The sequence below is a fragment of the Arachis hypogaea genome, chromosome 20 (assembly GCF_003086295.3).
Source record: "Arachis hypogaea cultivar Tifrunner chromosome 20, arahy.Tifrunner.gnm2.J5K5, whole genome shotgun sequence".
Taxonomy (NCBI): Eukaryota; Viridiplantae; Streptophyta; class Magnoliopsida; order Fabales; family Fabaceae; genus Arachis; species Arachis hypogaea.
In genome coordinates this window covers 45,308,482-45,330,819 of record NC_092055.1, presented here as the reverse complement: position 1 = coordinate 45,330,819, position 22,338 = coordinate 45,308,482, and the positions used below count along the sequence as shown (strand labels likewise).

Below are 22,338 nucleotides of genomic sequence, written 5' to 3'. Positions count from 1 at the left end.
GTAGTTAGGTTAGTACATAATTGTATAGTATGTTATATAGATTAGGTGGGAAACCGAGGTTAATCAAAAGATTCAATTTCTAGTCCACTTGGCCAAGTATATAACCCTACCTTGACCCTAGCTCCATTACAACTTAAGAAAAGACCTCATGATATGTGTATGCATGCGTAGAATAATTATTGATTGTTAGAGGAAGAACAAATTTTGAAAAAGCATGAAATAGAGAAGAATGGAGTGATCAACCCTATACACCGAGCGAATAGAGTGCAAACACTTCCGGTGAGGGTTCGAGACCCAATTCCGTGTTTTCGGCTCTCACGAGCATTCTCCATGCAAGTTGTGCGCACTTCACTTTGATGATTGGAATTGGTAGAGTTCATATATTGTTTACTATTTTGCCCTACGTGCTTACATGTGTTCTTGGAAGGTTGATTTGCCTTTTGATCAAGTAGGTAGTAGCATTCTTTTTAGTTGCATCCATATAGGAAGATTGCATCTCATAAATCCCATTCTATTGTGATTCTTTGATCTTTGGCCTTCTTTTAAGAATGAGGACATGCTTGGTCTAAGTGTGGGGAGGTTGATAAACCCTATTTTTAGGGTTTATCTTGTATAGATTTTTAGGGTTTTATCAATGATCTTATACACTTATTCATATGAAATGCATGATTTTATGTTCCCTTCCCGATTTTGCTTCATGGATGGAAACATGCTTCTTTTACATTAAATTTGATACATTTTAATCCTCCTCTATTACCATTCAATGCCGTGATCCATTTGTTAAGTGATTTCAGAAGTTATGGGGCAAGGATGGCTTAGAAGAGAGAAAGGAAGCATGCATAAATGGAAGGAGCATGGAAAATTGGAGCTTTGGAGTTTGAGCAGTGACGCATACGCGTGCCTTGCGCGTACGCGTGGATGCGAGCCACTGAGATCAGCACGAAGAAGCTGAAGCCAGAAGCCGACGCATGTGTGTGGCTAAGCCAGAACCCCATGGATGCGCATGTGTGCTTTACGCATGCAGGTGGGTCATAAAGCTCTAAGGACGCGTACGCGTTGATGCCGCACGTGACTTTTAAAGAGAAAATGTGACTGGCGATTTCAGGGTAGTTACAGACACTATTTGGAGCAGAATTCTGGCGGTAAAAGACAGAAGAAGACCAAGGATTAAAGGGATCCACATCCATTCTCATTCATTCACTCATTCTAGATATTTTTAGTTAGTTTTTGGAAGTTACATTTTTAGAGAGAGAAACTCTAGCTTCTCTCTAGGGTTTTGCTTTTCTCAATTGGAATTCTCTTGGATCCATTGGTGAGATCTATTTTCAATTCACTTTTACATTGCTTCAAGTTGTAGATCTAATTCTCCTACTCTCAATTTAGTTCTTGTTGTTCAAGTTACTTGTGGATCTTAGATTTGAATTTTGTTACTTTGATTTCTATTAATGCATTGAGGTACTTCATGTCCATTGTTTGATTGTTGTTAATCTCTTGTAGTGAATTGCTTTGATTTTAAGTTTCTTCTCAATTTTACCATGTCTTTCATTCTTGTTCTCCAAGTGTTTGAGAAAATGCCAACTTTAGCTATGGAGTAGACTTTTCACTCTTGGCTTGGGGGTTGAGATATTGGAGACACTTGAATTATCAAAGTCCTTTGTTGATTATCAATTGGAAATTGCTAATTGATTTGAATGTCACTAAAGCTAGACTTCTATAGGGTTAGACAAGGACTTGTGAACTCAAATTGATTACTTTCACTTGACTTTCCTCCATAATAGAGGTTAACTAAGTGAAGAAACAACTAATTGTGGTCACAATCGATGGAAATTATGATGATAGGAAGTCCAATTCCCACCCCTAGCTAAGGCTTTTACATTGCTTGATTGATATTCAATTTTGTTAGCCTAATTACTCGTACCAAACTCCAAAACAACAAAAGCACCTCTAATCAATGATATGCACCTTAGAACAACTCCTAGGGAGAACGACTTGGGACTAATACTCTCGGTTATTGAATTTGGATTGTGGTGACAAAATTTACTTGTTTGATGTGAAATTGCATGTCGGTTTAGACTATACTCACGATTGAAATTATTGACAATTTCTATACCGGCATAAAAATATCTCATCAGATGGATGTATGTTTGCATTACTAGTGAGCCATATATCCCTAACCTTTGATTTGTTATTTGTTATTCTATAGTATACCTTGTTTATAGCAATTACTATAACTTTTAGATTATATATCTCCATGCTAACAAGAATGGAGATTTAGGAAGATATAATGGGAGAGAACCGTGGATCAGAGACTGGTCACTTGCTGATCTGAAGAAGATGGATGAAGAGGAAAGCACATCTCACTTGGTAAGGCATATGATAGATATATAATCTTTTAATAGTGATAAGTGTGAAAGAAATGTTAATCAGATCACTTCTTTTAAGCTCTAATGAAAATAAAACTTATACTTTGTCCACTGTAGGGGCTTCTAAATTTAATTGGGAAGATGTCTGGGTTACCAAAAAAGTACAATCGTGTATCAAAGAGAGGATGCATTAGAAAAAAAAAGTCTAATAGAAAGACTCGTAAAAAAGCTCCCACGGTAGATGAAAATGAGACCGACATACCGGCTGGTCATGCATCACCTGCTAAATTTGATGAACATCCTTCCAAAAAAAGGCAATTCAATGATTTTTCAATTTTGTTATAAAATTTTATTGCTCTAACCCGCGTCTTTTTAATAGTATTCTAGTATAATTATTTTTTAGATTTTGCATCTTTTTAATTGTATATAAAGTTTTACCATGTATAGAGTAATTAATTATTTATCTAATTTTAGAAGTGTGATATTGATGCTGTAACTTGTAGATCTATCTTTAAAAAACTGTTGGAACTACTTATCTTGAGCATGGCAATAGACTTTACATATGTAAATACATCTTTTTGTGTTTTAGCATTCACTTCATAACATAATAACTTTTAAAACTATGTGTCCTCTCCCTTATGTGCATAGCTAAATACCCTTTACTAAGCTGCTTTGGTTTTAATGTGCAACATGGATGACAGTTTGATAAGCACTATTCCAATTAAATAAAGATTTAAGTAATGCCAATACTAGTTACTTTAAATAGTATTTCGAATAGCTAATTTTTGTCTTATTAGTTTGGATGTTATGTATGTCTGACACCTGATATTATCCATGTAGCCTTATGGATGTTAACTGATTGGAATTACGGATGTTATTGTCCATTCTGTACTATACTCGGCACGAAGCAGCCTTGGGTAAAATTTTGAATTAAACTCATTTATATATTTGGGTGTACTAGATTTACTTGATCAGATTATATTTGTGCTAGGTGGCCTTTTTTATTATCACTTATAGTTGTTCATCCTCCAATTTATTTAAACAGAAATTGTAGCCAAGATTCACAAAATGGATGCATTGGGGGGGATAAAGTGTGTATGAACAAGACATTTATGGAAATGCCCACAAGGGAGGAGACATTGGCCGACACGCCAATGGTAACTGCAACAGATGATAATGTTGATGAAGGGCCTTCCGAGGAAAGGCAAGTTACTGATTTTTCAGTTATAGTATGAAATTTTAATGGTCTAACCTGCCTCATTTTAATAGTATACCAGCATAATTTTTTTTTATTTGGGCATCTGCGTTGACATAATTAATCATTACATTTATTTGTATATAAAGATTTACCATCTATAAAGTAATTTTAATATACGTTACCTACGTATAATATTGTGCTTAGTTAAGAAGGATGGCAACATTAGGGGTTGTAACTTGTAGATTTATCTTGAATAGGAGTTCGAATAGCTAATATTTATCATTTAAATTTGGATGTTATGCATGCCTTATACCCGATGTTATCTGTGTGCCATTATGGTTGCTAACTGGTTGGCACTGCGGATGTTACTATCCATTCTTTACTTTATTCTGCACGAAGAAGTTTTGGGTAAACTTTCGAATTAACATCATTTATACATTTAAATTTACTTGATCAGATCAGATTTGTATCAGGTGTCTTTTGTTATTATCATCTATAGCTGCATAACTTCTAATTTATTTAAACAGAAACTATAGTCAAGAGTCCCAAAACAGGTCCATTAGGGAGAATACTGTGAGCATGAAGAAGACATGTGCTAAAACGCTCACAAGGGATGAGACAATGCCTGACACACCTGTTGAAAACAGAACATATGATAATGTTGATGAAGGACCTTCAAAGAAAAGGCAAGTTAGATGAATTTAACAATAATACGACGTATTGATAATTATAGTAGGTGCATGACTTTTTATCTCTGACTCTTTCCTGCTTTTGAGGTAGAATGTTTAATCAATAATAGATGTTATCCATCTAATCTTATGCTGGTTACACAACTTTCTTTATTTTAGTTCGCGCTCAGTTAGGAGCACTTAATTGTTAAGAGCACTCAGTTAAGAGCACTTAATTGTTAATGAATGTGCAGGGAATCCGGAGAAATTGCAATGGTAGTGTATGTTGAGCCAGAGGACCCAGCTCAAGTTGACTTTTCAATCCCGTCATTCTCGCTTGGCATCACTCAGATGCACATACCGGACTCAACACCGGGATCTCCGGTAACAAATGAACGAAATTTAATTCTGGAACCTGAAGCACCAGAAAACATAAGAAAAACAAAAGATGTGGTGGACACACTAATGCCATCTGGGGGTGCTGCAAGGCCTACAAGCAATGTTCTGAAAACCGGTTTGAATCGGCCGATCAAACCGGTCAAACCGTGAACCGGACGCAAAGACGGTTTAGGCAATCAGTAAAACCGAGAAAAATGAAAATCGGAGTTGAACCGGCCAGTAACCGGTCGGTCGAACCGAATCATGACCCGGCCGGTTTTTGGGCTGGCTAGCAAAACGCTGCCGTTTATGCCACTGAAACCCTAAATCAATGATGTGAATCCCTAATTAGCTTCATCCATTCACCATTCTCATCGAGCAAGGTTCTGACTTCTGAGAATGCCATCACAGTCTCTCACACGACCACACGGGTTCGGCGTCGCCCAGTCACCTCCGTCGCCCAGTCACCTCCGTCGAGCAGTCACCTCCGTCGCAGAACAAAAGCTCCATCGCGCAGTCACCTCCTTCGACCAGTGACCTCCGTCGCGCAGCAGCCGTCATTGCTCGGAACAGCCACCTCCATCACGCAGTAGCCGTCGTCCCTTGAAGGTGCTTCACCACTGCTTGGTTCACCCGGCGTCGCTGTCTCCTAAGTCCCACTCTCCCTATTGCATATTCTGTACTTAAATCCTTGAAGGTGCCTTCGAGCTTCAAGAGTTCCAGGTACTTTTTTTTTAGTTATGAACTTATGATTGTTTGATTGAATCATTGAATAACTGTTGCATGATGAACTCTGATATTGTGAACTCTAATACTGTGAACTGAACTCTGTTCGTTGAGTAGCTCTGGAACTCTAATACTGTAAACTAAACTCTGTTCATTGAGTAACTCTGATATTTCATAATTGTGACATGATGAACTGCTAAACTGTGAACTCTTTGATTGAGTAGCTCTTTGATTTTGCTTTGTTTACTGAACTAGATTTTGTTGTTTGTTGAATAATTGTGAATAATTTTGAATAATTTTTTATGTTGTTTGTTGTGAACTTGAAAGATGAGATTATTGGGTTGGGTTGCTGGTAATGTTTAAGTATGGATGAAAGTATCAACTAAGAACTACCTAGGAATAATAATGCTGAAAATAATTCTGCTTCGAATGAACGTTCTCTTCCTCCCGTGACTAACGAAAGTCAGTCACAAACTTCTAGTGTTCGAGGGAAAACTGATCCTGCTTGGAGATACATTGCTTTACAAAATATAAATGGAAAACCGTATTACCAATGCTTATTTTGTCTGAGTACTTTTGGGGGTGGGGGAATTAATAGAATGAAAAAGCATTTGGCGAAGATAGGTGGAAACATTAAGAAGTGTTCTAAGGTCTCGTATGATGTAGAAAAACAAATGGAAGTTTTATTGAAAGAGATTCAGAAAAGTAAAACTAGTAAAAGGAAAGTAAGTTTCAACGAAGAGGGTACTGATAAGTGTGAGGATGCAATTGATGAAGCAATAGCACAAGAAGAACAACAAACTCCGAGTCAGTTACCAACTAAGGAGGTTATTGGAGGTGATCCAAAAAAGAAATCAAAAACCATTATTCCTCCTATGTTTGCACCAAGAACAACTCTGGGAAGTCAACCAAGTCTGAAAAGCGTGTTTCAAAACAAAGAGGCGCTTCATGAAGTTGATAAGCGAGTGGCTAGATGGCTTTTGGATTGTAGGATTCCTTTCAATGCGGTTATGTCACCCTTTTTTCAAGATATGTTGGATGGTGTTGCTGGCATTGGGCCTGGTTATAAAGGTCCTTCTTATGACTCTTTGAGGGTTAACTTATCAGTCGATCTCAAAAGGGAGTGTCAAATGGTTGTTGATAGCTATAGGTCTGCTTGGAAAGAAACTGGATGTACTCTCATGGCTGATGGTTGGACAGATCAAAGGTAAAGAACGTTGATTAATTTTTTGGTTTATTGTTCGAAAGGGATGTGCTTTGTGAAATCTGTAGATGCCTCAAGTATGGTTAAAAATGCTTCAAGCTTGTGTGACTTGTTTTCAGAGGTGATTGAATGGATTGGACCTGATAATATTGTTCATGTAGTGACAAATAATGCTGCGAACTATATTGCTGCTGGTAGGCTTATTAATAAAAAATTTGAAAATATTCACTGGTCACCTTGTGCTGCTCATTGCTTGAATCTTATTCTAAAAGATATAAGTAGCATGCCACATATTTCTAGCCTTGCAACACGTGCCTCAAAGATTACCGTGTTTGTGTATAATCATACGGTGTTCTTGTCCTGGCTAAGACAAAGAACTGATTGGAAGGAGATTGTTCATCCAAGTGCAACTCGTTTTGCCACTGTCTTCATCACATTGATGGGTATCTTTGAGCGCAAACCGGATTTACAATCATTGGTTGTTGATACACACTTTACCGGACACAAATTAGGAAGGAGTGCTAATGGTAGAGCTGTGGGTACAATTATCCTAGATAATAAATTTTGGGATGATTATTTTACTGCATGCCAAATTGTGAGTCCGTTGATTAAATTGCTGAGGTTGGTAGATGCTGATGATAAACCATCATTGGGAATTGTTTATGAAGGTATGCTGAGGTCAGAAAATGGAATCAAAGAAATGTTCAAGCATAGGAAGACTGCATATCAACCTTACACAGAGATTATCAACTCAAGATGGGACAAACATTTGAAAAAAAAGTCTTCACGCAGCAGCTTATTTCTTGAATCCTGCTTGCTTTTTTTCTGAAAATTATAGAGAAGCACCTGATGTCATGCGAGCTTTGCTTGATCTTGTTACATTGCATTGCAAGGTTAATAATTTAGATTCAGTTGAGGCAATAAAAGAAATATACTTATATAAAGATCAAAAGGAAAGCTTTGATAGGCCTGAAGCTGTTCCAGCTGCAAAAAAACTTCAACCTGGTAATAATATCTATTTGATAATAAGCTTTAGTTATTTATTATTTATTGTTTTGGTTTCCTTAATTTGATAACTAATATTTGAGATATGGGGTTGTAACTTGTAGATGAATGGTGGAGGTTGTTTGGTAGTTCTACTCCATGTTTACAAAACATGGCAATTCGCATTCTTAGCCAAGCATCTGCTTCTTCAGGGTGTGAAAGGAATTGGAGTCTTTTTTATCAAATTTATACAACAAGAAGGAATAGATTGGAACATGATAGGCTAAGTGATATTGTGTATGTTACATATAATTTGCGTCTTAAATCCAGGTAATATATATTTCATCCTTTCATTCCATATCATTAGATTTTGTATAGTTAATATACTAGACTTATCATATATTGTATTTAATTTGTTAGGAAAGAAAGAAAAAAAGAAAGCTAAAGTTGCAATATGATCCAATCGATATTGAAAAGATTGATATGGTTGATTTTTGGTTGACGGAAGAGGTTGTTGAAAAAGAGTCTGATCTTCCAAGTAATATTGAAGACTTGCTTGGTGAATATTAAATTAGACAATAAATTACAATAGCTTTGATCTTTAATTTATTGATAATGTGTTATATTTTGTTAGATGAGATTGATGCTGATTTAGATCAAGGTGGTGGTGGTAGTAGTAGTACATTTTATGCTGCACCACTTGCTTTTTCTGGTCCAAGTAGTGGAAATGAAGGTGATGATATCAATGACGTAAATCTGCAGCAAGTTATGGAGGATTTTGATTATTGATGACAAACTTGGATCATTTTGATGTTGCTATGTTATGTTTGATTGGTTGTTTTGTTTTTTGACTTTTGAATTTGTATTTGAATGAGATTATAACATTCTGGTTTATGTAGTACTTTTAATTTGAATGATATTTTAGAGTTTACATTAGACTATAATTATATTTTCATGTGTTTATTTATATTTTATTTATTATTTTATTATAAAACGGTTTTTTTGGTTCAACCACGGTCGAACCGGTTGAACCTATGAACTAGTGAACTAGTAGCTAGAGCGGTTCAATGACCGGTTCGGTTTTCAGAACCTTGCCTACAAGTGATGACATGAACAGGATATACAAGTGAGCGACATATCGTAGGGGTGCAAAGAATGCCACTCTCGCGTGGATTCACAATGGTGATGATTGTAAGACCCAGAACTTTTGAAAAGTTTTATTATAACGAAGTCTCAAATCATATAGTTATGTACAATTTTAATTTCAGAAATTATCTTATTAAAGATAATTAAAGCAAGTTTTGATTAATTGAATTTCAAATAAATTAAGGTTAATATCCAATTTTACAATTATTGAATTATTTTTTATATTTAAATTATAAAGTTGGTAGTCAGGAAATAATAAGAATTTTATATGATTTGGACTAAATAATTAATATTTTAAAATATTAATACTACTGTTTTGGAAAATAAAGAAATTAATTGTATTATTTCCAATTTTTGGATTTGAGCATTTTATTGAAAATAATTTGTAAAATCGATGAACAAATAGTATTTTTATACACTATTATTGTTGGATTAAAATTTATTTCTAATTACTATATTATCCCTATTTTGATTTGAAATTACTAAACTAAACCTAACCCTAATTTTCACACAACACTCTTACCCTTTCTCCCTAACCCTCAGCAGCCACACCCTAACCCTTCTTCCTTACCGCCAGCAGCAACGCACACAAGATTTCCCTTTTATGAAAGAAAGAAAAGAAGAAAGGAAGGGGGAGACTGGGAAAGGGATCGCCAAACGGAGAAGAAGGGGGATGATGAATGACAGCACTGGCGGGCGTCACTGTCACTGCGCCGCCGTGTTACACAGGGTGAGAGAGCGAGGAACAGACAAGAGAGGGAGAGGGTTGTGCCGCCACAGTCGTTCAGGGAGAACGCCGGGGAAGGAGAAGCTGCTACGCTGCCCAAAACTGCATCCAACTCGCCGCCGTTCAGGCTCCAATTTGCCGTCACCATCGTGCAGTTGCCGCCGTGAAGTAGCCTCGCATCCGCCGCCGTCTTCATGGGGCTTGTGTTGCCGCGGTCGCTCTTCCCCGTGAAACCCGTCGCCGCCGCTGCTGTAACCCCACTGATAAACCCATATTTTATGATATATTTTGTGCTCAATTTAGGTGATTTATTCAATCCTTCACTCACTTATTCATGAAAATTGCATGGTTTTACTTTCCCTTCCTTATTATGTGATGTATGTGAAAAAACATGTTTCCTATTCTTTAAAAATAATTATTTTAATTACCCTTTATTTCCATTCGATATCGTGATTCGTGTGTTGAGTAGTTTCAAATCTTCTAAAGCAGGAATGACTTAAAGGATGGAAAGGAAACATACAAAAATGGAAGGAAAGCACAAAACAGAGTTTTTGGAGAAACTAGCAGTGACGCGATCGCATGGACGACGCGGCCGCATGCCAGCACGAAATGGCAGTGATGCGACCGTGTGATTGACGCGATCGCGTGCCTTAAGCGAAACGCATATGACGCGGACGCATGACAGAAGCGACCGCGTGATAAGGAAAACTTCAGATGACGCGACCGCGTGACCCACGCGAACGCATGACAGAGGCCACGCACCAGAAATTACAGAAAATACTCCTAGCGATTTCTGAAGCCCTTTTTGGCCCAAATCCAAGTCCAGAAGGCACAGATCAGAGGTTATGAAGTGGGGGAATGCATCCATTCGAGGAGAGTCTCCAATTATTCACTATTCATGATTTAGATGTAGTTTTTAGGGAGAGGTTCTCTCCTCTCTCTCTCTTAGGATTAGGATTTAGGATTTTTCTTGCTTTCATGATTGCCCCTTTTTATCAGGTTCAATATTCCTTTTTAATTACTTATTTTCTCAATTTAATTTATGAATTCTTCTGTGTTACAGATGATTCTTTTAATTAATGTTATTTGAGGTATTTCAGTCTATTATTGCTCTCTTTTATTTATGTTACTGTTGCCTCCAATCTGAAGACATTTTTATTCGAATAGATCTACTTTTTTCCCTTTTGGTCTTGGTTAAGAAATCAGTAACTCAGGAGTTATCAAACTCAACATGATTGATAATTGTTACCTTTGCTAATTGAATTGAACTTCAATAATCCCAATCTTTTCTTAGGAAGTAACTAGGATCTGAAGATCAAACTAATTAGTCGCTTGACCTTCCTTTGCTTTAAGTAAAGGTTAACTAAGTGGAATTAAGATTCAATTTTCATCATCATTGATAAGGATAACTAGGATAGGACTTCCAATTTCTCATACCTTGCCAAAAGTTTATTTTACAGTTATTTATTTATTTTACTTGTCATTTAAATTACTTGTTCCTCATCTTCAAAACCCCAATTTACAATCTTCATAACCAATAATAAGAACATACCTCCCTGCAGTTCCTTGAGAAGACGACCCGAGGTTTAAATACTTCGGTTATCAATTTTTAAGGGGTTTGTTACTTGTGACAACCAAAACATTTGTACGAAGGGATTTCTGTTGGTTTAGCAACTATATCTACAACGCGACTATTTTTATAACATTCTTTACTAGCAAAAATCCTAACGTCAAAAATGACGCCGTTACCGGGGAACTGCAATCGTGTGCCTTATTATTGGTTATTGTAAATACTTTTCTTTTGCTTGTTTATTTGTCTTTATTTTCCCTTTTTTTAATTTTTATTAGCTACTATGAACTCTCACCCCTCTCGCTTTGAGTTTGGTTCTAATATTGTTGAAAGGAGTGAAAGTTATAACAAGAACATGCATCAAGGTCAGAGCAATCAAAGATGGATGGAGCCAAGTGGATCTGATCAACCCTTTAGGCAACAACACCCTCCAAGATATCATGGACAAAGACCATTCTACAATGCATATCAAGCCAATAGACATGGTGGATAACCTTGTAGTTACCCACAAGCCCCACCCTGTGCTTATAGGCCATCCTCTCAACATAACTTCGAACCACCACACTCACAAGCTCCTTTTCACCATTCACCACCATATGATCCTCATTTACCCCAATTCCAATCCAATTACTCCCAAACACCACCATTTTCCCATGTACCACGTCCAAATCCATCACCCCGAGAATCAGAGGTTCGCCTCAAGGAAACAGTAGATCAACTTCAAACAACCCTTCATCAACTGGAGCAAGTAGTAAGTCAATTATCTTCTAGACGTTCGAACATTCAAGGACCTCCCGCAGCCCCATGTGGACAATCTAATGAAGAGTGTAGTATGAAGGAGATACTAGAAACTCCAGTAGATAGAACAGGGCATGACTTCATACTGGAACAAGTAGAGGAAGCTATCATTGTAAAAGAAGAAGAGTTGGTTGAAGACTTAGGAGAAGCTGAACTTCCATGGGAATCTAGAATTGTGGAAAATTCTGTCAAGCACATTATAATTGATGCTAAGGAGGATAGTGCACAACTCCCAAAGCAAGTCTTTTATGAAGAACTAGACGGAATAATCCAAGAAGCAAGTTTCCTTGATGATGATAATCTCAAGTCAAGTTCTCCTAGTAATGAACTTGCATCCGCAAGTGAATTCTCTGAGATCGAAAAATCTTCCCCAAGTGAATACGAAGATGATGTGGAGGTAGATTTCTCTCAACCTCCCGTTTATGACTTAAGTGACGAGGAAGACGTAGAAGGCTTTGATCAGGACATGGATGCATTTGAAGGAGTCCGCAAGGAAGTGAAGAAATTCACAGAAGAGCACAAGGGAGTAGAACTTACAGAACCACTGGAAACACCTATCCCAAGGCCATTACCACCCAATACAAGCTTCAAGTGGGTATAATCCTTAACCTTTAGCTTTATTTTTCCACTTGAATATGGGTTGCTTGAAACAGATGGCCAGCTTAGAGCTCTCTGCGGCTTTAAGAGTAAGAAGGAAATGGCTCGTACTCAGAGCTGGTGCACAAGGTTCAATAAGGTTCCAAGCTTCAACTCGAAGTGCATGGATTGGCATCATGATCAATCGAATGGATCTCGGAAAATGTTTGGTCACCATGGTGAGAATCTACTTTCTAAACCGCCCGGATGGAAAAATATAGATCAAGACGGAGGCGGATTTAAAAGCAAAGTTTGGGATCCTGGAATCTATTCTGACATTCGCCACTCCAGGAACCTGAGAATCTGTTTGAAGCTGCTCAGAAGCTTTACATGCCTAGTTTGGGACCCCGGAGGCCATTGGCATTCCAAACATTGGTGGAGATTTCCAAATGAATTTAAGCATAAGCCGCCATAACAGGAAGCTCATCCAATATCCAACTTAAGGACTTTAACTAAAAGTGCTAGGTGGGAGACAACCCACCTTGGTATGGTCGTTCCTTTTTCAGTTTTATTTCGTGTTATTTATTTTTATTTCCTTTTCAATTGAACCTGAATATTATTCACTCGCATTGCATACTGCATAATTGCATACCTGCATAAAAAAAAAAAAAGAAAGGGCGCGCGACGCGACCGCATCACTCATGCGATCGCGTCAGTTGCGAAAAACACTTCCCACGCGTCCGCGTCATTCACGCGACCGCGTGATCTGGAAATCGGCGTAAGGATCCAACGCCTAGAAAGTTGGGCTGGAATCGTGCGGCTGTTGCGCGTTTCGCACAAAACGTCCCACGCGGTCGCGTCCCTGACGCGATCGTGTCACTTGCACAACACCCATCCCACGCGAAAGTGTGAGCGACGCGATCACGTCGCGTGGATTGCACAACACCCCAAAGGAGACAGAGAGTTGCGCTAAAACGACGCTGGAATTGTGTATTTAGAATAATTTCCAACGACGCGGTCGCATGCCTCACGCGACCGCGTCATTCATCCTTTTACCCATTCCATGCGATCGCATCACTCACGCGATCGTGTCAACCCCCATTCCACCCCAGCCACGTGACCGCGTGCCCAACGCGATCGCGTGGATTCAAATTCGATAACACCCAGCCACGCGAAACCCTACCCATTCGCGCCCCCCCTAACCCCCTTCTCCTTCCTCTCTTCTTTGGAACCAACCACCACCAACTTCCAGCCACCACCACCGACCACCGCCCCACCGTCGACCACCCAGATCCCACCGCAATACCACCCCCTTCTTCCTTCCCTCTCTTTCTTCTTCTTCTTTCCTCTTCTTCCCTCCACCACCGCTACCCCCTCCGCGACAACCATCGCCCACCGCGCCGTCACCGCCGCGCCTCCACCCACCACCCACGCCCCCCTTCCCTTCCTTTCCCCTTAAACCCTACCCCCATTACCCTACCCGAAACCCCCTGCCTCCGAACAGCCACCACCGTCGTGCCAACCACCCTCAACCGCTGCGTCAGCCACCACCGCAGCCACCCCCTACCATCTCTCTGCCCCACTTTCATTCATGCTTCTTTTGTTATTTGCCTCCTTGTTTTTCTGTTTTTATTATATCCTTGATTTCTATTTTTCAGGATGTCTAACACCTAAAGAAAAGGAAAAGGTAAGGCAACAAATGGCAAACATAAAAGAGGAGAATCCTCTATGTCCATCCTGGACATCATGCATGATGACTCCTGGCGGGAGAAACACTTTACCCCGCAGGAGAAGGCTGACCAGCTACTCCTTGCTACTAATCCCATCAAGTTTGCAAACAAATACTGCGAATTAAAGAATCCGGTGTTTGCAACCTCCTGGAACCTGTAGCTGGAGCGGACTCTGAAAATTCCGGAAGAACTCCAGCAATACACCTCTGATCAGATCAAACAAAGAGGCTGGTTCTTCTTGGAGAGAAACCTGACTGAGGTCAATGCTTCTTGGGTAAGAGAGTTTTACTGCAATTACTTCAAAACTTCCCTAGATGCAGTGAACCTAAGAGGAAAGCAGATACTGGTCACTGAAGAGGCCATTGAGGATATTTTGAAGCTTCTGCCTAAATCTAATCAGCCAGATGGTTATCAAAAGGCTGAGGAGGACATGCGCTTCATGAGATTTGACTGGGATGCCGTCAAGACAAGGATAGCCCTTGACCCGACTGTTCCATGGGTCATGGGTCAGAACACCACCATGCCTAAGGGAATCAAGCAGATTTACTTAAATGATGAGGCTCGGCTATGGCATCAGATCCTGAGCAACTTTGTTATGTCGAGTACCCATGAAACGGAGCTACCTGCCGCTATGATCACCCTCCTTTGGTGTGTGATGGAGGGTAAGGACCTGTACCTACCACGCTTCATCCGGTACTACATGGCCAGGGTCCACGTCCGAGGCACTCTCCCCTTTTCATATCTGATTACACAGCTAGGCCGTCGAGCTGACGTGCCTTGGGAGGATGCTGATGAGAAGCCACCTGCTGCAGAATGCAAGAAGATTACCCCTCACAGTAGGAACTTTCTGGCTTTGGGCTACAGACCTCCATTCCTCACATCTCCTGGTGAGACAGCCACACTATCTGCTGGCCCCTCTTCTTCTACAGCTACCCCTGCTACCACCACTGCACCTCCACCTATCTCAGAGCCAGTTTATCACCTAGTACACTGCCTGTTTCAGCAGCTAGACCAGATGGAGCGCCGCAACCGGCGCCGATATGAGAGATCTGAGCATCGCAGCAAGCGACGCTATGAGCACCTGAAGCTGATGATCCGTTCTGGCAGCGACATCCCCTCCGAGCCTGACACACCATCAGAGCCATCTGAGGAGGAGGCGGCTGATCACGAGGCGAAGACCCATCCACAGAAAGAGGCTGCGCAGGCAAGCACAGAGCAGGCTGCATCACAGCAGGAGGCCCTGCCTCAGATTCAGGCTGCAGACCCAGAGATCCCTATTCAGTCAGCACCCCCTCTACGGCAGGCAGATCCTTAGACCACCCCCACAGAGACTCCGGCTACCCATCCTTCCAGTGATGACACCCCTTTACACCCTGCTTGAGTGAGCATCAGGGACGATGCTTCATTTTAAGTGTGGGGAGGTCGCCATCTCTGGCGTATTTTTTGGTGAACCACTACAGACTCTTTTACTTTATTTTGCTACTTTTCTGTATTTTTCTTTTTTTTTTATTTTCTCAGTACTTATACATTGCTATTTTCATGTATTTTTACTATATTTCTGCATGCTGCACTTTAGTTCATATTTTAGCCATTTAGTTTAGTTGCAATTCTAACTTATTAGTTATAGAAAATGTGGATTAATTAGTATAGTTTACCCTTTTTAGCATAAGATAACTTAGTTTAAATTGAAAATATAAAAAGGAAGTAAACTAGAGACTTTAACATAATAAAAACAATCCACACACCTTGTATATAGCATTACATGTTAGTTAATTAACAACATTTCATCAAGGAGAAACACTAAAACTTTAAAGCCTCCTTAAGATTTACGTTGAGAATAATGGGAACTCTTAATTTTTATTTGCATGACATATATAACTGATATATGATTTTTGAATTAGAGAACACACAGCCTGTGAGTTTTGAGCTTAATTGTATGGTTACATTCAAACCATAATTTTTATTCCTGTGTGTTCCGCCCTTCTTTTTTTATTCTGGTGTTCTTTACTTTGTTTTAATCTATATGTCCGATTATAGAATATAGATACATACCAAGAAAGTGATTGAGGCCATTGTTTAATTCTAGCTCACTTATCCCAAATTAGCCTACCTTTTACATCACCCTTGTTAGCCCCTTGAGCCTTTAAATCCCCTCTTATTCTATAAACCACAATACTAGCCTTAAGCAGAAAAACAAAATAAAAATCCCAAGTTAAATCCTTGGTTAGCTTAAGATAGAAAGTGTGTATTGTTTAAGTGTGGGAAACCTATTGGGAACATGGATGATAAAAACAAAGGGTAGAAAGTTAAAAAGAATAAAATAATTCAAAATAAAAATTTTGGGAAGCATGCTCATGTGAAATCAAAATAATTGAATTACCATGTGCATCAAAAAAAAATTATTTTTCAGTATTTGAATAAAGGGGATACAAAAGAATTCCCCAAATGCAAAATAAAGCAATGCACATGGGACAAAATTAAAACTAATGCATGAGCATGTAACATCAAAAGTGGGAAAATTTGGATGAATAGGTAAAGAAATTATTGCCTTACAAAGTATGTATGTTAGGTGAGATCTTAGACTAATCAAGGATTCACTTATTAGCTCACTTAGCCTTATACATATACCCTTACCTTTACCTTGGCCCCATTACAACCTTAATTAAAGACCTCATGATTTTTGTATGCCTATATTCTATAATTGTTGATTGATTAGATGAAGAACGAAGTTATAGAAAGTAAGGATAAAAAGAAGAATAGAGTGATTAACCCAATAAACACTGAGTGACTAGAGAGTAAACACAAAATCCAGTGAGGGTTCAATAGCTCATCAACATATATCTCTGCTTAAATTGTTAATTGTCTTGCAAGTTTGTAAAATATTTTTCTTTCCTATCTCAATTGTAAAAGTGCTTCATCATTATCTAAGGTTTGGCTATGCATATATGATTCCTTGAGAATGTGAATTAATTTAACTACATGTAAGTTTTATATACAAGTGAATAACAATTAGAATTGTATGATTCATTTAGGTAGTTACATTTAGAATAGATTGCATTGCATGAGATTCCACCACTTCAACCTTACCTTACTCTTTATCTTGGATTTAGCATGAGGACATGCTATTGTTTAAGTGTGGGGGAGGTTGATAAACCCATATTTTATGATATATTTTGTGCTCAATTTAGGTGATTTATTCAATCCTTCACTCACTTATTCATGAAAATTGCATGGTTTTACTTTCCCTTCCTTATTATGTGATGTATGTGAAAAAACATGTTTCCTATGCTTTAAAAATAATTATTTTAATTACCCTTTATTTCCATTCGATGTCGTGATTCGTGTATTGAGTAGTTTCAGATCTTCTAAGGCAGGAATGACTTAAAGGATGGAAAGGAAACATACAAAAATGGAAGGAAAGCACAAAACAGAGTTTTTGGAGAAACTGGCAGTGACGCGATCGCATGGACGACGCAGCCGCATGCCAGCGAGAAATGGCAGTGACGCGACCACGTGATTGACGTGATCGCGCGCCTTAAGCGAAACGCATATGACGCGGACGCATGACTGAAGCGACCGCGTGATAAGAAAAACTCCAGATGACGCGACCGCGTGACCCACGCGGACGCGTGACAGAGGCCACGCACCAGAAATTACAGAAAACGCTCCTAGCGATTTTTGAAGCCCTTTTTGGCCCAAATCCAAGTCCAGAAGGCACAAATCAAAGGTTATGAAGTGGGGGAATGCATCCATTCGAGGAGAGTCTCCAATTATTCACTATTCATGATTTAGATGTAGTTTTTAGGGAGAGGTTCTCTCCTCTCTCTCTTAGGATTAGGATTTAGGATTTTTCTTGCTTTCATGATTGCCCCTTTTTATCAGGTTCAATATTCTTTTTTAATTACTTATTTTCTCAATTTAATTTATGAATTCTTCTATGTTACAGATGATTCTTTTAATTAATGTTATTTAAGGTATTTCAGTCTATTATTGCTCTCTTTTATTTATGTTACTGTTGCTTCCAATCTGAAGACATTTTTATTCGAATAGATCTACTTTTTTCCCTTTTGGTCTTGGTTAAGAAATCAGTAACTCAGGAGTTATCAAACTCAACATGATTGATAATTGTTACCTTTGCTAATTGAATTGAACTTCAATAATTCCAATCTTTTATTAGGAAGTAACTAGGATCTGAAGATCAAACTAATTAGTCGCTTGACCTTCCTTTGCTTTAAGTAAAGGTTAACTAAGTGGAATTAAGATTCAATTTTTATCATCAATGATAAGGATAACCAGGATAGGACTTTCAATTTCTCATACCTTGCCAAAAGTTTATTTTACAGTTATTTATTTATTTTACTTGCCATTTAAATTACTTGTTCCTCATCTTCAAAATCCCAATTTACAATCTTCATAACCAATAATAAGAACATACCTCCCTGCAGTTCCTTGAGAAGACGACCCGAGGTTTAAATACTTCGGTTATCAATTTTTAAGGGGTTTGTTACTTGTGACAACCAAAATATTTGTACGAAGGGATTTTTGTTGGTTTAGAAACTATATCTACAACGTGACTATTTTTATAAAATTCTTTACTAGCACCCACGTCATCGTCCAAGGAGCGCCGCTGACCCGTCACTGCTACCAGGGCCCGTCGCCATCACCATCACAAGCTTGAGAGAGGGGAAAACGAGCAGAATGCGAGGAAGAGGAGGAGCTCTCGTCACTGTTGTGTGCCCAGTCATCACGGCTGCTTCCAATTCCGCTGTTGATGCTACTGCCACTACCACCATTGAAACCCGCCAAATCTGCTCCTACTTCTGGTTTCTGGAATCTGACCAGAACGCCACTGTCGCTGTTGGGGTTGCTGGGAAGAGGAGCTCGAACGGGAGAGAGAGGACAGAAAGGATTGTTGCTGTCCTGGTCACCGGGCATAGCGCCAGTGTTGCCGAAGCCACCGCTGGGGCTATTACTGCTTGATTCAGTCGTTCTTTCTTAGTTTTGGTAAGCGTTTTCGTTTCGAAAGCCCTTTAGTTACTGTTCTGTTATTGTACGCTGAGGGTTGTGGCACAAATTGTTATAAGATTGAGTCTCAGTTATTATTTGTTGCGAGTAGAGTTGTTATGGTTGCTGAGAAAATGGTTTGGAGCTGAGGTTGCGGCTGCCGCCATTGCGGGCCGAGGAAGAACGAGTTTGTGGCGCATTTTTGAGTTTTCGAGTTTTGCGTATTGAGGTAGGGGCTTTTCTAAAATCTCAATTTTATAATTTGGAATTGTTATAAATGGATACCAATGTGAGAAATACACTTTTTAGTGATTGTGCAAGCCTTATGTATTGTCTGGCTATTTTGGATGAATGTGATTGTATGTTTGATTGGGTTATTATTTGGTTTTGATAAATGGATTGTTGCTGAATTGTCTCTTCAAAGTTTTGGAAATGAGTTTAATCAGTTGATAAAGAATTGATCTTGAGGCGACTTCTGATTATTGCTTGGTTTTGATAAATAGATTGTTGCTGAACTGTTTCTTTAAAGTTTTGGAAATGAGTTTAATTAGTTGATAATAATTTGATCTTGAGACGATTTCCTTGAGATATGAAAATGAGGTGAATGTTGGATTCGGTTTGCTTTTGAACTGATTTTGGGTTTTGAACCCTTTAAGGAGGGTTGTGGATTGGTTTGGATGGGACTCGGAAAGGGTGGCAGAGTCCAAGTTATAGGGGAGGTGCTGCCTAAATTCCAATAGAATCCGGGACTTTATTGAAATGTTATTTGGAAAATTATAATTTAAAGACTTCTACTATTTTATTTGGATTATTTAAGAAAGGGATGACTTATGCTTTTAAAATGGATTATTAAAAAGGAAATTATGATATAGTCTTGTTTCTTAAGAAAAGTATTGTATCTCTTTTGGGAGCAAGTTATTTAGATGAAACTTATGTTTTAAGGCTGTTTAAATGTGAGAAAGGTTTATGTCTTTGAATTTGACTTGAGGGTTTCAATTGGAGGAGTTTCAGTGACTTTGAAAGAACCTGAACATCTATTGACAAGTTTCATTTTACAATGTTTTGGGTAAAATTTTTAAGTACTCTTTGAATTCTGAATTTTTGCAAGACTAAAACAATTTTTGAGCAGTTTGAAATGCTTTAGAATTAATCATGGGATTGAATCTGGTTTTGTTTAAGTAAAGGAAATGGATTTGAAAGGAGTAATTAATTACACGACTCGGTTTGGCTTAGATCCTATTTTTATTACTCAAATCAGGAAGCCAAGGTTTTAAAGATTTTAAGCGAATTTGAGAAAATGAGTTATGTTATTCTCCCCTAAAGATTTAAGACTCTGCCGAGGAACTTTTGTTATAAAATCCCGTTGTTGGATGGATGATTTTGAATATTTCAAAATAAATCTTTAATTTGCCATGGTTTTGGAAGTTTTGGAAAGAGGATGCCAAGGGTGGCTTTGTTTTTAAAAGGGAAACTTACTTTGAGAAAAAGTGGCTTATGAGCCTGAGATGATTTGAGGAACGGGGACTTTAAAGCCAAGGCTGAAAAGTGTTGAAATTTGATTTCAAAGTGAAGTGAATTGAGAAAAGTGATTTATGGCTTGAATGATGATTTTATGAATTGGATGATGTCGGATGGTGGAAGTTGATAAACCACTATTTTATGGTTTATCTTGTGCTCAGTTGAGTGATTTTTATCAAGTCCTTGCCCACTTATTCATACGATTTGCATGATTTTACAATTCCTTCCAAGTCTTGTTCTATAATTGAAAACATGTTTCCTGGGCCTTTAAATTGCTAATTTTAATCGTCTCTTATTATCATTCGATGTCATGATATGTGCGTTAAGTGATTTCAGGGATTACAGGGCAGGAATGGCTTAGAGGATGGAAAGGAAGCATGCAAAAGTGGAAGGAATACAAGAAACTGAAGGAACTGCTAAAGCTGTCCAACCTAACCTTCTGGTACTAAATCGATCATAACTTGAGCTACAGAGGTCCAAATGATGAGGCTCCAGTTGCATTGGAAAGCTAACATCCGGGGCTTCGCAACGATATATAATTTGTCATAGCTTCCTCGAATCCAGACAACGCGCACGCGTGGATCACGCGGACACGTGACCTGGCAAAAACGTAATCCGCGCGAATGCGTGGACGACGCTTCCGCGTGACTTTGCAGCGACCTGTACGTACCAGAAATTACTGGGGGCGATTTTTGGGCTGTACATACCAGAAAATACAGATTAGATGCTATAAAGTAGGGGAATCGATCCATTCATTCACACAACATATACAACATTCATATTCATAATTTTAGGTTTTAGATGTAGCTTTTAGAGAGAGAGGCTCTCTCCTCTCTCTTAGGATTTAGGATTAGAATTAGGATTTAGGATTTCTATTATGATTAGGCTACTTCTCTTTAATCCAGGTTCAATGTTCCTTTAATTTATTTTCTACTTTTATTTATTCTATTACTTTAATTGTTATTTATCTTTTCAATTTGGCTTATGAACTTCATGTTAGAGTTGATTTCTTTATTTAATATAATTTGAGGTATTTCAGATTTATGATTGCTTTCTTTAATTTATGTTATTGATGCTTCTAATTAATCCAAATTATTTTCATTCGAGTAGATTTTCTTCCCTTTTGGCTTTAGTGGAGTAATTGGTGACACTTGAGTTATCAAACTCAGCAGTTGATTGGAAATTGGGATTGCTGATTGATTTGGATCCCTCTAAAGCTAGTCTTTCCATAGGAGTTGACTAGGACTTGAGGAATCAAGTTAATTAGTCCACTTGACTTTCCTTTATTTAGTAAGAGTTAACTAAGTGGGAGCAAAATCCAATTCTCATCACACTTGATAAGGATAACTAGGATAGGATTTCCAGTTCTCATACCTTGCCAAGAGATTCTCTTAATTATTAATTTATTTTTCTTGCCATTTAAATTACTTGTTCCCTATTTCAAAAACCCAAAACAAAAATATACAATTTCATAACCAATAATAAACACACCTCCCTGCAATTCCTTGAGAAGACGACCTGAGGTTTAAATACTTCAGTTATAAATTTTATTGGGTTTGCTTAAGTGATAACCAAAGTTTTTGTACGAAAGAATTTTCTGTTAGTTTAGAAACTATACCTACAATGCGATTAATCTTGTGAATTTCTCTGCTAGCAAGAATCTAATCGTCAAAATGGCGCTGTTGCCGGGAAATTGCAAACGTGTGCCTTATTATTGGTTATTGTAAATATTTACTTTTTCGTTTCTT

At 38.4% G+C, this 22,338-nt stretch overlaps 1 protein-coding gene across 1 annotated transcript; it reads left to right on the top strand.

Annotated features, from left to right (window-relative positions):
• Positions 1–6,616: 6,616 nt before the first annotated feature.
• On the top strand, positions 6,617–8,310 carry LOC112785833 (uncharacterized). Its single transcript, XM_025829253.1, has 5 exons — positions 6,617–7,215; positions 7,376–7,542; positions 7,647–7,822; positions 7,942–8,059; positions 8,156–8,310. The coding sequence occupies exons 1-5, from the start codon at positions 6,617–6,619 to the stop codon at positions 8,308–8,310; spliced, it is 1,215 nt and encodes a 404-aa protein (XP_025685038.1).
• Positions 8,311–22,338: the final 14,028 nt, after the last annotated feature.